Genomic DNA, 14,439 nt, shown 5'->3' with positions numbered 1-14,439 from the left:
GAGTTGGGAGGTGGGTGTGAGTTGGTGGATTTTTAGTTCAGTGAAGAAAAACCACTGCATATCGATAAGAGGTGTTAAACTCCCCAATCGGTGGTAAGTCACATTTGGCAATTGTCACAAACGTGTCAGCTGAAGGTTCTAAGATTTCAGAAAGTGCTGCAAGCTCTCTTGGAGATACAGCAATTACTTCTCTCCTTCAGTAAACAGTAACCCGTGTGGCTGAATGTCATCCTTTGGCTTTGAGAGAGATTGTAAATGACTGACTATGCCCACGAAGCTCTTCAGATATCAATAACAATGTTAGTCTTTATTATTTAGTAGGAGTAGATGTTGGCATCCCCGCTGCTGAGGGCATCAATTACCTGTTTTGACTGGAGGAGATGCTTACTTGAGCCACTGAGGCAGAGAAGAACGGGGTGAAAGGGAGAATGCTAGCGTTCCTTTGGAAAATCTTGCTGTGGCCACTTAAATGCCTCCTCACCCTCAGCATATGAGATTTGGTGCACTTTAATGCTGCAGTCCTGTGCATGAACACACTCACTTGGAGTAAGTACTGTTGAACCTGGTGGGACTTACTTCTGAGTAATATGCAAAGGATTGAAATGAGAACTGGTTCTGTGGAATCCATAAGGCAGGGGTGGGGAACCTCTGCCCAGTGGACCAAACCTGGCCCACCTGGCCAGGTTCTCATTTGGTCTGCCAGGCCATTTCTCCCAAACCACACTCACATGTCAATCAGCTGACTTCACTGGGTGATGTCAGGGGGTGGGGTTTCAATCCTGCTGGATGCTGCTTCAACAGCATGATGCCTGTGGGGAATGTGCTGGCAAAACAGACTCTTGCAGAGAACAGGATCGAAGTCTGCTCATCACCCTATGGTTTACCTTTAACGGGTGGGATCAGCCACCTATCAGCCACCTGGTCATCATGATGTCAGATTATTGACAGGTGGGGCCCCACCTACCTGTCAAAGTTGGCTTGCGACATTGGGGGAGAAAAAGATCCAGACCATCCAGGCCAAAAAGGTTCCCCACCTCTGCCACAAAGGCTTGTATGTAAAATTAGACAGGAGAATGCAGGGCATGAAAAATGACACAAACTGACTGTTAGATGGTTAGCAAAAATTATTTTGTGTTTAAAAGCAAGGCACACAGCCTAACCACCTTACCCCCACTTCAGCATTTCTCATTCTGGAAAAAACTGTGGTGCCTAAGAATGTTCAGTAGTAATCTTTGTTGCAAGTTAAGATGCTGCAACTGGAATAATATAAGGAATGGATATGATACCATTATACCATGTGTGGAGCTGCTCACAAGTCTTGTGTATGGGTTTTTTTGTACGTTGGAGGTCTTTGGCCGATACAGGACAGTGGGAGGAAGGAGCAAACCTAACCTTGTTCTCTTAAGCTGCTGGTATGTTCCTTCCTCTCCTGATCTCTTCCTCTTTCCTTCCTCCCTTCCCCCTGCCCCACATCAAGTGTGCCTACTTGTGTTCCCATCTGCAAAATGGGGCTGCAAAACTATTCATCCAGCTGTGCTCGCTGGCATTATTTCCATAGCACTACAAACATGGAAAGTGCTATATATAAGTGATTGTGAATGCTTTTGGTTTTAATTACTGCTGCTATTTCTCCATGCATCTTGTGCATCAAGAGTAACCAACGTGATGCCCTCCAGATGTTTGTTGTTGGATCTCCCCATGAGCACCAGGCAGCATTGCCAATGGTTGGGGAATGCTAGAATTGTAGCGCAACAACAAACATCTGGAAGGCACTGCATGGGCCGTCTCTGCTCTGCATATGCTAGCTGCGCTGAACTGGGAGGTGAGAGCAATATGCTCACTGGATTTCACTTTGCCTGTGACTAGCTCCAAAAGGTATGAACGCAAACCTCCTGTGGTAGTCTTTGTTGAGAAAGCAGAAACCTTGCAATTGTGCGTCAGCAATGCAAAAGAGGTGGATTAAGAAATCATTTAGCAGTATTCTCATGGTAATAAACCTTTCAATGGCTCTTGCTTCATTTATAAAAAATATATTTGTAGTAAAATGATGGAATTCCCCAAGGTCAGAATATAATTCTCATTAATTCTGGCTTGTAGCATGTGGGAACCTAAATTCCTATAGTGAATCATGAAATAATATTGATAGTTTCATGGGTTGGCATCTTAAACAAGAGGGCATGTTCCCAGGGACAGAATGGCACATGCATGCTGTTTCTTCACACAGTACTTTCCACTAGCAAAGAGATAAGTCGCTTCTTAAAATTGCACTCAGCTTGACTTCAGCAGTGAGAACTGCTGTACCAAAACCAGAAAGCAAAGTTTGCAGTTCTTTCCCCAAGGCTAAATTTTCTTTTTTTCATATCCAAGGCTAAGTTCGTAACTTGTGACTATTACCCAAACCCAGGTTCTCTATCTAAAAGCAGGATCTCATTGTGAAGCAATGGCCTACTTTTTGGGTCCGGATTTTGCCTCCTGTGCATTTTAGTAGAAATTCATCACGGTATTGGATGAGTTATTTAGGGTAGGTTTGTACGAAGCTGTTTCTCACAAAGACCATTGGTTGTATCCAGTGCTGTACTCAGAGTTAATGGGCATGAGTAACTTGGGTTCATTCATTTAATGGGTCTACTCTGAGTAGAACTTGAATACAACCCTATGTTTATACTGTTCAAAGAGCTGATCAGCACATCTGCTTAAGTCTTCCAGGGACTGTAGCACTTCAGGATATAAGTGGGAGACTGCAAATTTGAATATGTTCCCATGTGGGGGTGGGATTGATTAACTTTCCACAGCTTTAGTCATTGCTCCCTGGAAAGCTAGCTTTCCACAGACAGGAAATTTTTGATGTTTGTGAAGGTGGTAGAATCCAGTCATTCAGTTCCCCATCTCTTATCAGAAACTGTACTGCTACTTGAATGGTGTAGCTTGCTCATTTAAGAGATCTATTATACTGTTTTAGCAGATTAAGTCCATGAAGCTTGAATGGCAGGTGCCCTGCCTTAGTTGAAGATGCCTGTCAATCTTACATAGCCAGTAAGGACCATGATTGAGCCTGCAGGAGTGGTTTCTCACTTGGAGCCTGGAAATCAAAAGGGAAAAGTAATACCTCTCTTCTCTTTACAGCACTTGCCACTACCAAAGGAAACAAGCATCTTTTCAAACTGTGAACCTGACGCTGGTGCACTGTCTAACAAATGATTTGTAGCACTCCTAGGTCAATACCATGTGTCCTTCCTTGGATGTTAAAACTCACTTTTGAATGAGGGCTCCTACTGGGAGGACAGGATATTAATCAAATAAATAAATAAAATGCTCGGCACTACCCTGATTTTGTTCACCTGAAGCACTTCCCTCCCCTAATAGTCAAATAAACACTGCCCCTGGCAGCTTCTGTTGTGAAATGAGTACTTCTTTTCTTTTTGTATAGAGAATGTTCTCTTTTTGTAACCATTTTTTTGTTGTTGGCAGTTTTAAATTAAAGATGTAAAACTCTATACATCTGTCTGATATTAAATTTGTTTCAGCCCGGGGCAAGAGAGCATTGTGGACACTCACCAGCTGTAAAGTGAAAGTTGCTATTCTTACAAACTGGTGAAAGTTTTGACAGGGCTATTGATGATTAGCATGATTGAGTTCTTATGTAGCTCTTCATACATTTTCCCAGGAAACCTTACCATAGTCCTGCAAAGCCGAGTAGATAGTATTAGGTCATTAAATGATGTGTTGTCTAAGGGCAGCTATGAGCAAGTTAGACATTAGTCCATTTGTAGGCTGTGGCAAAACCCTTCCTTTGCTGATTCTGTTGATGGGAGAACGTAAGGTAGTATCCAACGAAATGCTTCTGCTTGCAAAAGCATTTCTGCTTGTGCAGTGGAACTTCCCCTCCCTCTCCTCTTGAGCCCCCCCCCCAGTCTGATCTTCAGAGTTAAGGGGAACTCCCAGAACAGATTTCAAGGGCATGGGGGGAGCGGAGAGGAATGGGAAGTTCCACCATGTAGCCCAAAGCCCTTGCACAAGTGGAAGCACTTTGTTGGGTACTGCCCAGTGTTTAAAAGTCCTATAGTCCATGTACTTCCTCCCTTGTATATCAGGATTATGTGGCAGGCTGTTTCGTTGGATGCTACATGGTATGGGACCTGCATGTGCAGCAAGGAGCCTTTAACCACTATGCTCCTGTGCAGCCTCAATGTTAGTAAGTGCTGTTCCATAGCTTGCCACCGAGGGAACATTCTCGCCCAACGTATTGGGTGCCCGTATATGAAATTAATTTAAATTGGACTCTTCAGCTCATGATACACTAGCTGTGAATCTGACACAGTGGAGTTGGAGAGCAAAATCCTGGAAAACCTTAACCCCATAATGCTCAACCATCAGTTCTTCATTTTCTTTATGTTAAAATTGCCTTTGTGCCCATTCAGGGTTCTGAATGAATAAAAACCATAGTACTTGACTACATAGTAATGATGGGGAAACAGTGTTGCTCCAGATTTTGGAACCAGCCTTCCACCAAACCTCACTGTTAGCTATTCTAGCAGGGTTTAAGGGGAATGGAAGTCCAATGATGGCTGGCGGCCATAGCAAACATTCCCAAGGCATAGTACTTCATACCAGGTCAGAATGCTTGTCCATCTAGTCCAGCCTTTCCCAACTAGTGGGCCACCAGATGTTGTTGGACCACAATTCCCATCTTTCCTGACCAGTGGCAATGCTGGTTGAGGCTGATGAGAGTTGTGGTCCAACAACATCTGGTGGCCCGCTACTTGGGAAAGGCTGATCTAGTCTTACTCCTTTTGGTCTGACTGGCAGCACCTGCCTAGTGTCTCAGGTCTCCTATAACCTAGCTTAATGGTTTTAAATTGGAAATGCCAGGGATCAGTATCAGACCTGTGATGGGGTTTACTTGACATCCGCACAGGTGTGTACAGGTTCATTGCTGCTGCTGCTTACCAGGAGGGAGAGAGGTGAGGCAACGGGGAGGACAGCACAGTGCAAGGACACCAACAGAAGCACTGGGTTGGCCCACCTGCTGCATTTGCATGACACTGACCTCACCACCGCCTCCTAGTAAGTATTAGCAGGGGACTCGCTTGCCGGGAGGTCAGTAAGTGCCTCTGCCCCCCTCATGTCGTCTGCTACTGCCAGGGATGAAACCTGGAACCTATTCCATGCAAAGCACAAAGTCTACAATTGAGCTATGGTCTCTCCCTTAAGGCAGGTGTAAGTTTGCCTATTGTTGACGGGGTCAAAATGCTCAAATATGGTTACAGCAGCTTGGAAGAAACGGGAGTTCTCATCTTGGAGTGGGATTATTGCCGTCGCACCCTACTTCTGGCCATAGTGTGAAACCAGCTGTTGGAGTAGATGGACCGTGGACTTGATTCAGCAAGGGTCTTACTTAATAGCAGCCATAACTGGAAAAGCTGCGTTGATGGGTGCGTGCTGCCTCTTAGATAAACGCTACAGCAACTGGCAAAAGAAAAATGGGAATAAATATCAATGGAGTACAAATGATTCAGTAAAAGATGTTGTGATGGAAACGAACCTATGTGGCCAGAAATCACTGATGGAGGTGAGCCTACGAAGCTGTGCATCTCTCTTTCAGAGATCCGTCAAAGTCAGGGAGTTGCAAGGTTGATGGCACGGGGTCTTTCGCAAAGATGATGGACAAAGTTCTGGTGAGGTAGTATTGGAGGCGTCTAGGGTCAGTACTCTACTGGCCTTTCAGTGCTACTAGAAATGGTAACATGTAGAACAGGAGTGCGGGACCTTCATCAGCCTCCCTTCTGGGCAGTGGCGGGTGAGCCCAGAGGCAAAAGTGAGCGGAGCGATGGCTGTTAATGTTACCTTTTTACAGTAGGCTAGTTTCTATGCACACATCCCTCTCTGGGCAAGCAAGAGGCATCAGTCTCAAAAGGACACATTCGAACCAGGCAAAAACACTCATGGAGGGTGCAAAGGAGGATGGCTAGAGAGGGTGTGTGCCTGGGGGCCAGGTAGAAAAACCTGGAGGGCTGTATTCAGCCCTTGGACCTGAGATCCCCCCATCTATGTTACAGAACATACAGCCAGCCAGCCAGGCCTCTTCATCCACTCTCTTCAAGCCATAGTCCCTCCAATTTTGATCCCCGCTGCTGTATGCTGAGGTTTCACCCTCCCTGCCCAGCACACCACACTAGGGATGAAAATAGTTCCTTGCTCCTCTGCTGATCATGAAGGGGGGAGACTGTGCACACTTAAGGGTTTGTCAGGGTGTATATATGCATTATTAATTCAACTGATTACCTGCCCTTTCCCATCAGGTCCCATAGTGGGTTACAACACTTTAGAATTCAACATTAAAACCGGTCTAAAACAAATTGCAATCACAGGAATACAGTGGGTCCTGAAAACATGTCAAAGGCCAGGATAAAAAGGTATGTCTTCAGCATACGACGGAAACTATACAATGAAGATTCCAGATGCACCTCTATGGGGAGGCAATTCCACAGAGAATGCCCTTTTCTGGACCACTACAATGTTCCATACTGTTTATGAGCTACAGATTCTGGTATTTATGGCAAGAGTTACTATTAGAATGTTTAAGGTAAGCAGTGAGTGTTGGGAGGGGGGAATGAGTGAGTAGAAAGCTAGAATGTGGTGGGTGGTGATTGGCTGCATGATGAATGTTTATATTAGAGTGTTTGACAGCTTGGCAGTTGGGTAGGGCTTGAATAGGTTTTGGATCGGGTTGTGTGGAGTGTGGTAGACAGGATAGGTTCAACATTTGGTTATTATTGTGCATTTAGATTGAGAAGGGATGGACAGATTAGGAATATTATAAAGTGGGTAGGGGAGGTAGGATTTAATAGTTCAATAGAGCTTCCCAGTAACTTAACTTGGATTCCTGAATTAAGCAGGGGGTTGGACTTGATGGCCGCCCCTTCCAACTCCACACTTCTATGATTCTAAGTGAAAGACTAAGAGAAATGTATTGAAACCATATGCTTACGAACACAAAGTGAACTTGCACTTTTTAATAAAATCTGTCCTTTAATAAATATTGTCTCGTTTTCACGCACACCTTGTCACTGGCTATGCCAAGGGTGAATCTGATACATTTATCTGTGGTGGCAGCAAGTACTTGGAAGAGTGATACAGGATCAGATCACAGGGGCTCATTTCAGAGCTGTGGGCTTTAAAGAGAAAAAGTACCCCAGGGGGAGTTGAAGCTTGCCTGGATACCTGAGCTAGTATAGCAACAGGGCTGGCGGAATATGGAAAGGGATCCCTAACATAGCTGTATTTTGGTATGTAAAAGTAGGAAACATGTCTCCCTCTGCTAACAGAAGGGTGCTAGCAAGGTGAGCGCATGACAGCCACCACAACCCTGAACTTCTGCAGGCAATGGAACTACCAAGATGGCCTCCTCTGTCAATCTCAACACCTGAGGGGGTCTGCAAGAAAGAAGGCAATCTTTCAGATATTTGGGGGCTGAGTCATTTAGGGTTTTAAACACCAGCATGAGCACCCTCACCTGAGCCAGGAACTGAACTGGAAACCAATGCAGTTGTTTTGAAACGGGGCTTATATGAGTTCTAGGTTATGATCTATCAGTATGTTAAGGGGGTGGAGGACGGTGTATGTTTGGCCATGGCCTGTTTTGGCCCCTGATCATTTTCCCCCAAGCGAATGTAGCCCTTAAGAGAGAGAGAGAGAAAAAAGTCACCACCACCACCCTGCTATTGAAATGGACAGCACTAGGGCTTTCAGTTCCTCTGAAACTGGGAAAACAGTTGCCATGAACAACATAGGTCTTGCTTCTTCCAAGATAAATTTCTTCCAGGTATCACTCAACATACAAGAGCAGATGGGGAAAGGCTGTAGCTCAATGGCAGCATATCTGCTTTGCATGCGTAGGCTCTAGGGTTGCCAGGCTCATGGCCTGAGACTGATCCTGTATCTTTAGGAGAAGAGAAAGTCAGCCAAGTGCAGGTTTTCTTGCAACACTATAATGAGAAAAAACACAAGGTGGAATTCTTCCTTCCCCCTGCACAACTTTTAAAGATACAAAAGACCTCTTGGAGGCTGGGCCCGGCCACTAAGAGGTCTTCTGTATCTTTAAAAATTGTGGAGGGGGGAGGGAGAATTCCACCTTGTGGTTTTTCCCATTACAATGTTGCAAGAACATCTGCACTTGGCTGACTTTCTCTTCTAAAGATAGAGGATCAGTCTCAGGCCCTGAGCCTGGCAACCCTAGTAGGCTCCCAGCTTCAGTCCTTGGCATCTCTACTAGATTCAATGCTACTTAGCAGAAGATATCACAATTTTTTTAAAAAAAGATGAGTGGAAAACCTTACCAAAAGCATTAAAGCCTTTGGTTTACTGACTTACCACAAACAAGCAAAAAGTTAGAAAAGCTTTTTTTTAATTCAAACACTCTATCATTAGATTTGAGCAGTGTATAATTGTGGGAGGGGGGAACGGATCACACTCTCCAAACCACAGCAAAGTCACCTCCATATATACTTATGACAGTTTAGCTCCTCCTTTTAGCAGTCATTTGGAGAACAAAAGTGCACACTGGGACCCAGGAACAAGCAAAACTGTTGTGCACTACAGCATCTAGGGCCGACAAAAATAAGTCTCTCTCTGTCTTTGCACCAACAAAGAATTATGAACAAGTTCAGTTATAAAGAAGCTTAAGCCCTCTGTTGTAAAGTGTTTTTTTTTTAATTAAAAAGATTGTACTATACGTAGTAGAAAAAAAGGTGCTTGGAACAAGCAAAGGCGTTGTACGGTCAACATCTCCGGCGTTCCATAATCCAGATGTTTTGGCAAACGGTGAAATGCAGGATGTGTTGAAAGAGATCTGTTCTCCCACTGAGACGACGTTTCTTTTCTGCATGCAGAGGAACAAATGGCTGTCAAGAAAGCTGAAGCAAACAGCCAACCCACGATGTAATCAGTAAAAATGTGTTGAGATGGATAAACACTCATTGGGGGAATAGAAACACATCTTTAGAAATGGATGCAGCAGGCCAAAAAGTTTCCAATTATTGTGGAAAGTAGACACGGCGGTTACTGATTTTTTAAGAAAACTGGTAAGCCAAACCATGACATTGAGATGGCAAGGATCTGCAATGTATGTGCCAACCAGAAAAGGCAGCAAAAAAAGTCTCCACGTTGTAAACTGAAGTATGCAAGCAACTAACACATTGCAGAGAAAACCTATATACAAGGGCCCTTGTTGAAAAATCCCCGAGTGGGAATTTGGCACCATGAGACTTGTTGCGACTCTCCACAGGATTGTCTTTTCTTCATTGTGACTGGGCCAACATGCTTCAAATTGGGAGGCAAAACTCATTGGATTATCCTGTTTCTGAAGATCTTGTCTGATCCCAAGGTCAGTGATAGCATACTTCCAAAGAATTGAAAGATAGGCATATTATTCAGCTTTCTAGGTCTATGAAAAAATACATTAAAAATGCATGGAATATGATTATTATTTCACAAAATAGAGGACACTTGCAGATGAACAAACAAAACATTACAGAAATCCTCCCTTGTCCTCCGTTGCTGGAGGCTTGAAAGAAGCATTCCATTGCAACCAATAATAATTTAGCTAAATATCTTCAATTGTGTGTGGTGTGTGCTTAGTTGTGATGTGTGCATGGGTGGTGCCCATGAGCATTTTTCCACTTTGCACATTTACCCACTGGCCCAAAACTGTTGGTGACCCCTACTTTAAGATATCCTGCAATTAAACAAATATTTAACATCAGAATTTACATCTATATCAGCATTCACAAAATACAATATTTTCAAAGAAAAAGAAAAGTCCAGGCAGCTATCAAACACAATGGTAAACCTACTGATTTCAACAAGCTTAAGAGTGCCTTATTTGCTGGATTGTGGCCCAAAAGCATGATTAGATGTTAAGCATGCCAGAGTTTTTATGTTTTCCCCACTAGAGGGTGTCAGCTTGTATTTCCAGCAATGAGGAGTGTTAAAATGTGAAAGAAACATCAGGGATATGCTAAAGCAGGTGTGGGTCTCCTGATGTTGCTGAACTACAACTCCCATCAACCCCAGCAAGCATGGCCAATGGCAAAAGCTGATAGGAGTTATAGTTCAATATCCTCTGGAGGGACAAGGTTTCCCCACACCTGCACTAAAGCAAAGCATATACATACAAGGGAGGAATTGGGGGACTTCTTGGATTATTTTTTTAAAAAACTCAGTTAAGGTGGATCTGAAAAGCACGTGGAGGCCACTATCTCTTAAACGTATGAAACAGGTGAATTTTCTGGATGTTTTTTCCTCACTCTAGCGTCAAATATATGTCTGTGTATACATGCTGAACTTAGATCGCAGAGATGCAAGTTAAAGCTCCACCTCAGCCATTTACTCTTTTGAGTGGTCTTGGGCAAACTGCTCTTAGTCAGTTTCATTGTTAACCTCTGTACGGATAACCTACCCCACAAGGTTGTTGTGAGCAGTAACGCAGTGGCAAGTTCAGAAGTACAGGGTCTCTTCATGACAGTCACACCCATGCCCCTTCTAAGATTATACAACCTTCTAAAATTACCGAACAACCTCTCCAGGCTTGAATACTGCTTACTGCTTTCTGCTTCTCTATCACTGTTACCATTTGACTGTTCTTTCTCAATGTCAAAGACATTGCTTGAATTACTGGATTCAGTGAATCACACATTTATCTCCTTCTGCCACCAAATTGCTTGATGATGTCGATGGGATGCTATCATCAGGATTCCCTGTCTCTTCTTTTGCAATGACAGAATCCTTACTTTCCACAACTAGTCTTGGCTTTTTGAAGTAGGAACAAATAAAGTCTCTATATCTGGCCCTCAAGACTCTCCCCACATCACACCGCTCCCAAGCCCCCACCACCCTTTTCCCAGGCCACACCCCTCACTGGCCTTGCTTTGCACTCATCTTGAGTGTTTTTGCCTGGCTGGAATATGCTTTTAAACTCTGATAATGCCTCTTGATTACCTGGAGGGAGGATAGAGAGGGGTGTGTGAATGTGTGTAGACACTTGCCTACTGTACAAAGGGAAAATTCACATTTGTTGTTCTGCCCTCGTTTGCCTCTGGCCCTACCCACCACTGCATGTGGCCCCCAGAAGGTTTCAAAGATGGGAATGTGGCACTCAGTCTGAAAAAGATTCCCCACCCCTGGTTTAAGTAGGAGCATGCAGATTCGGCACACTGAGCAGCAGCCACAACTCAGTGGCAGAGCAGATACTTTGCCTGCAGAAGATCCCAGGTTCAGTTACTGGCATCTCCAGTTGAAAAGATCACAGGTGACATGAGCGACCTTTGCTTGAGACTCTGGAGAGTTATTGCCAGTCAGAGCAGACAACATTGGGTTACCTGGACAAATACCTTGGCCTGATATAAGGCATCTTTCTGGGTTCCAAACTCTTTTTCTTTGCCGATTTTATGGGCTACTTCCCCTAAAAAAATAGGATACTGCTCAAAATGTTTTGGTAACTGGGGGCTATAGCCAACTTGAAGTCATTATACAAGAAGAACGCTTTCTGCTTGTGCAACAAAGCCTCCTCTCCCTGTGCCCCTCTGCACCACCCTAAATCTGCTTGGGGGGTGTTCCTCAACCTTTCAGAGCAGGTATGGGGAGGAAGGAGAGGGAGGGGAAGTTCTGCTGCGCGAGCGGAAGTCATTCCACTCACACAATGACTTAGCTACATTCAGCCCTAGAATTAGAATGATCAGCAAGACAATTGCAAAAGGAGGACCAGGGGCAAAGTTAGGACCCCCCCCCCAAACAATCAGCATCTTTACCTGTCTAGGTGTGAGAGTTATCGCCGGATATACTTTCTGAATCAAGATCTGCTTTGCTTCCTGGCACTGTTGGATCCCAGCTCTCCATACAGTCTGAAGCATCGTCGTCGTCGTCATCATCATCAATGGTGACTTCTTCCCAACTCACATTGCCTGTGTCCTGGTTCTCATCATTGCCTTGACTGTCTTGGTGATTGCATTTGGATTTCTCCATCCCCTCTACATTCTGCTTCCCCAGCTTCTGATGCTCCTTGTCATCACTGTTCTCCAGAGTCTCAGTGGGCACCGGGCTCTTTATCCCATTATACCCATCGACGGTGCGCTGGTACTGGTCCAACCATTTTAATGTCCCGGTTCTTAGACAGCTCCTGTTCTCTTTGAACCAGCGAACTATTTCAGTCCTAGTGAGCCCTGTTTGAGCTGCCAACTCATCATACTCTTGTGGGGATGGCCACTGAGTTCTCACAAACGTACTCTTCAAGAAATGGACCTGCTCTTGACTACTTGGGGCAAATGCTGTGGAGCACCTAGACAAAGATGACGGTGCCTGCAAGATGTAGAACTGCTCTGTTAGGCTTACTGCACCGTTGGAAGCTCCTTCCTCCTTATTTTTTATACTTGAACCCATTGCATCCAAGATGGCTTGTTCCATGTTATCCCTGAGCTTTCTTCGCTCAGTGAACCAGGATTCAACCTCTCTTCCAGTTATATTGGCTGCTTCCCTAAGTCTTTCCAGCTCACTTTGGGTTGGGAAAGAGCTTTTAAGGAAACTTTCTTCAAGGATCCCAAGCTGTTCTCGGGATTTTCCTTTGAACTTCTGGAAAGTGATGTCTGGGTATGGACTGTATGTCCGCCCCTGCCGTGCAGCAGCAAGGGCAACCTGGTCCTTGGCTATGGACTCGCTTGTGATGTGGACAATTCCCCTTTGACTTCGATATCGGTGGTCACTGAACCACTTCTTGATCTCACTTCTGGACAGGCCCGTGATTTCAATCAGCCTGTACACTTCTGCATTATCAGGAAACTGGCTGACAATAAAACTTGCCTTCAGGGCTGCTATCTGTTCCTTGGTCTTCTTGCGATCATTTGATGATGTCAGCAGCACAGGAGATAACGGCATGGTGGTTGTGCTTATAGGAGTAGCAGGGGTGTTTGGTTTGGACAAGACTTCGGCAGGAACAATGTGTGGACGCTTGGCTTCTGGGACCGCTGGCTGGTTCTGCGTGCTTCGTTTCTGCCCTTGACTGGCTGCAACGGCAAGGGTAATTGGGGAGACATTCGATCCATTCGATACTTGTGTCAAAACCAGGCCAGTCTGACTGAGTATCTGACAAGGCACAGCCGTTTGGATAAGTGGCTGTGGCATTTTTGCAGCGGTGACATGAGCGGGCAGAACAGCAATGGTCTGGGCTGCCGGCTGGATGGTGCCATTGAACATCTTCTTCCTGGCCTCTTCTACCTCTTCTGGAGACCAGCTGATACCGTGCTTCAAACGCTGAGTGGCAAACCAAATTCGGATCTGTTCCTCCGGGTGCTTGGACGCTGCCGTCAGCCATGATAACTCTGCCTGCGTTGGGTACGGAAATTTATTGAAGGAATTGATCATAGTTGCGTTAGTGTCCAGTGCGGAATTGTATTTGGTACTATTCAGTGGTACAGGGACTTTTGGAACAAGACTGATATTTGGCGGGAGCTGTACAGAGGGCATCACATGAGCCAGAATATCCTGGAGAAGCTCTGCTCCGTTAATACATGTAATAGGTTCAGTGGTTTCGGTAACAAGGTGAGGGATCCCATCGAGGTGCTTATCCAGAGAAATTTTCTGGGTTTCACCTTTCGGCTTTCCAACATTAATAACTGGGGATGTTTTGTTTGCACTGCTTGCCCCAACAGGAACCAACTCATATTCAGGGGTTTCTACAACAACAGAGCTGTTCGTTACCTCAATGGACTGCTCTAGGACAGTCTGATTGTTGAGCTTGATTAACTTAAGCTTGAAGTTATTTTCTCCCGGGTGGAGTTTTGTGTTGTGTTCGGATAAGGAATCATACTTTTTGGTTGTAAAGTTACATTCGGCACACACATAGAGGGGGTTGAGGATCACATTGGGGTGCTGCATGTCTATGTGCTCGGTGAATTCATTCAGATTCTGTGTGGAATAGGGGCAGTACTTACATTCATAACCTCCAAGAGGTTTTCTCGTTGGATTGGCTGGGGAAGATTTCCCCTCAATCACTTCACAGTCATTTTCACAGTTCTCCTTACTGGCAACCAAACCGTCTTCAGTGTCCTGGTCTGGAGTGCCAGCTGCCCTTCTTGCATTACAGTCCTTGGGAACCACCTGCTCCATAGACTCAGATGCTCGTACCATACATGGAGTTGTCGACTTCCTTTTGCTAGCCATGGTAAGTGTCCTCAGTAGCAGCAACTTCTTCTCTCGGACAAGCCCCAAAGATGCTCCGTTAGATGGTTTTTAGCTTTCCCAGTAGGGATATTGCCCAGAATATAGCTTAAAGAATTCTAGTGCTAGCCATAGCCTTCAGCTCTGGCCACCAAACGAACGCGGCTGCCTTACATCTACAAAAGAAGATGTGCACTGTTAAAATGCACCATCTAAAAGCAAAAATATGCTTTC

At 44.9% G+C, this 14,439-nt stretch overlaps 1 protein-coding gene across 8 annotated transcripts in view; it reads right to left on the bottom strand.

Moving 5' to 3' along the window:
• Positions 1 to 8,419: 8,419 nt before the first annotated feature.
• ZHX2 (zinc fingers and homeoboxes 2) overlaps positions 8,420 to 14,439 on the bottom strand; it is a 98,894-nt gene continuing 92,874 nt past the window's right edge. For all 8 annotated transcript variants that reach the window (XM_061605890.1, XM_061605882.1, XM_061605865.1 and 5 more), the window contains 2 exons: positions 11,805 to 14,381; positions 8,420 to 9,442 (listed from right to left, as the gene is read on the bottom strand). In XM_061605890.1, coding sequence (XP_061461874.1) covers positions 11,809 to 14,208 — 2,400 coding nt within the window. In that variant the 5' untranslated portion in view covers positions 14,209 to 14,381 and the 3' untranslated portion in view covers positions 8,420 to 9,442; positions 11,805 to 11,808. The remainder of the gene's footprint in view (positions 9,443 to 11,804; positions 14,382 to 14,439) is intronic.

The sequence above is a fragment of the Rhineura floridana genome, chromosome 1, assembly GCF_030035675.1.
Source record: "Rhineura floridana isolate rRhiFlo1 chromosome 1, rRhiFlo1.hap2, whole genome shotgun sequence".
Taxonomy (NCBI): domain Eukaryota; kingdom Metazoa; phylum Chordata; class Lepidosauria; order Squamata; family Rhineuridae; genus Rhineura; species Rhineura floridana.
The sequence above is the reverse complement of the archived record's forward strand: the minus strand, read 5'-3'. Positions and strand labels throughout refer to the sequence as shown.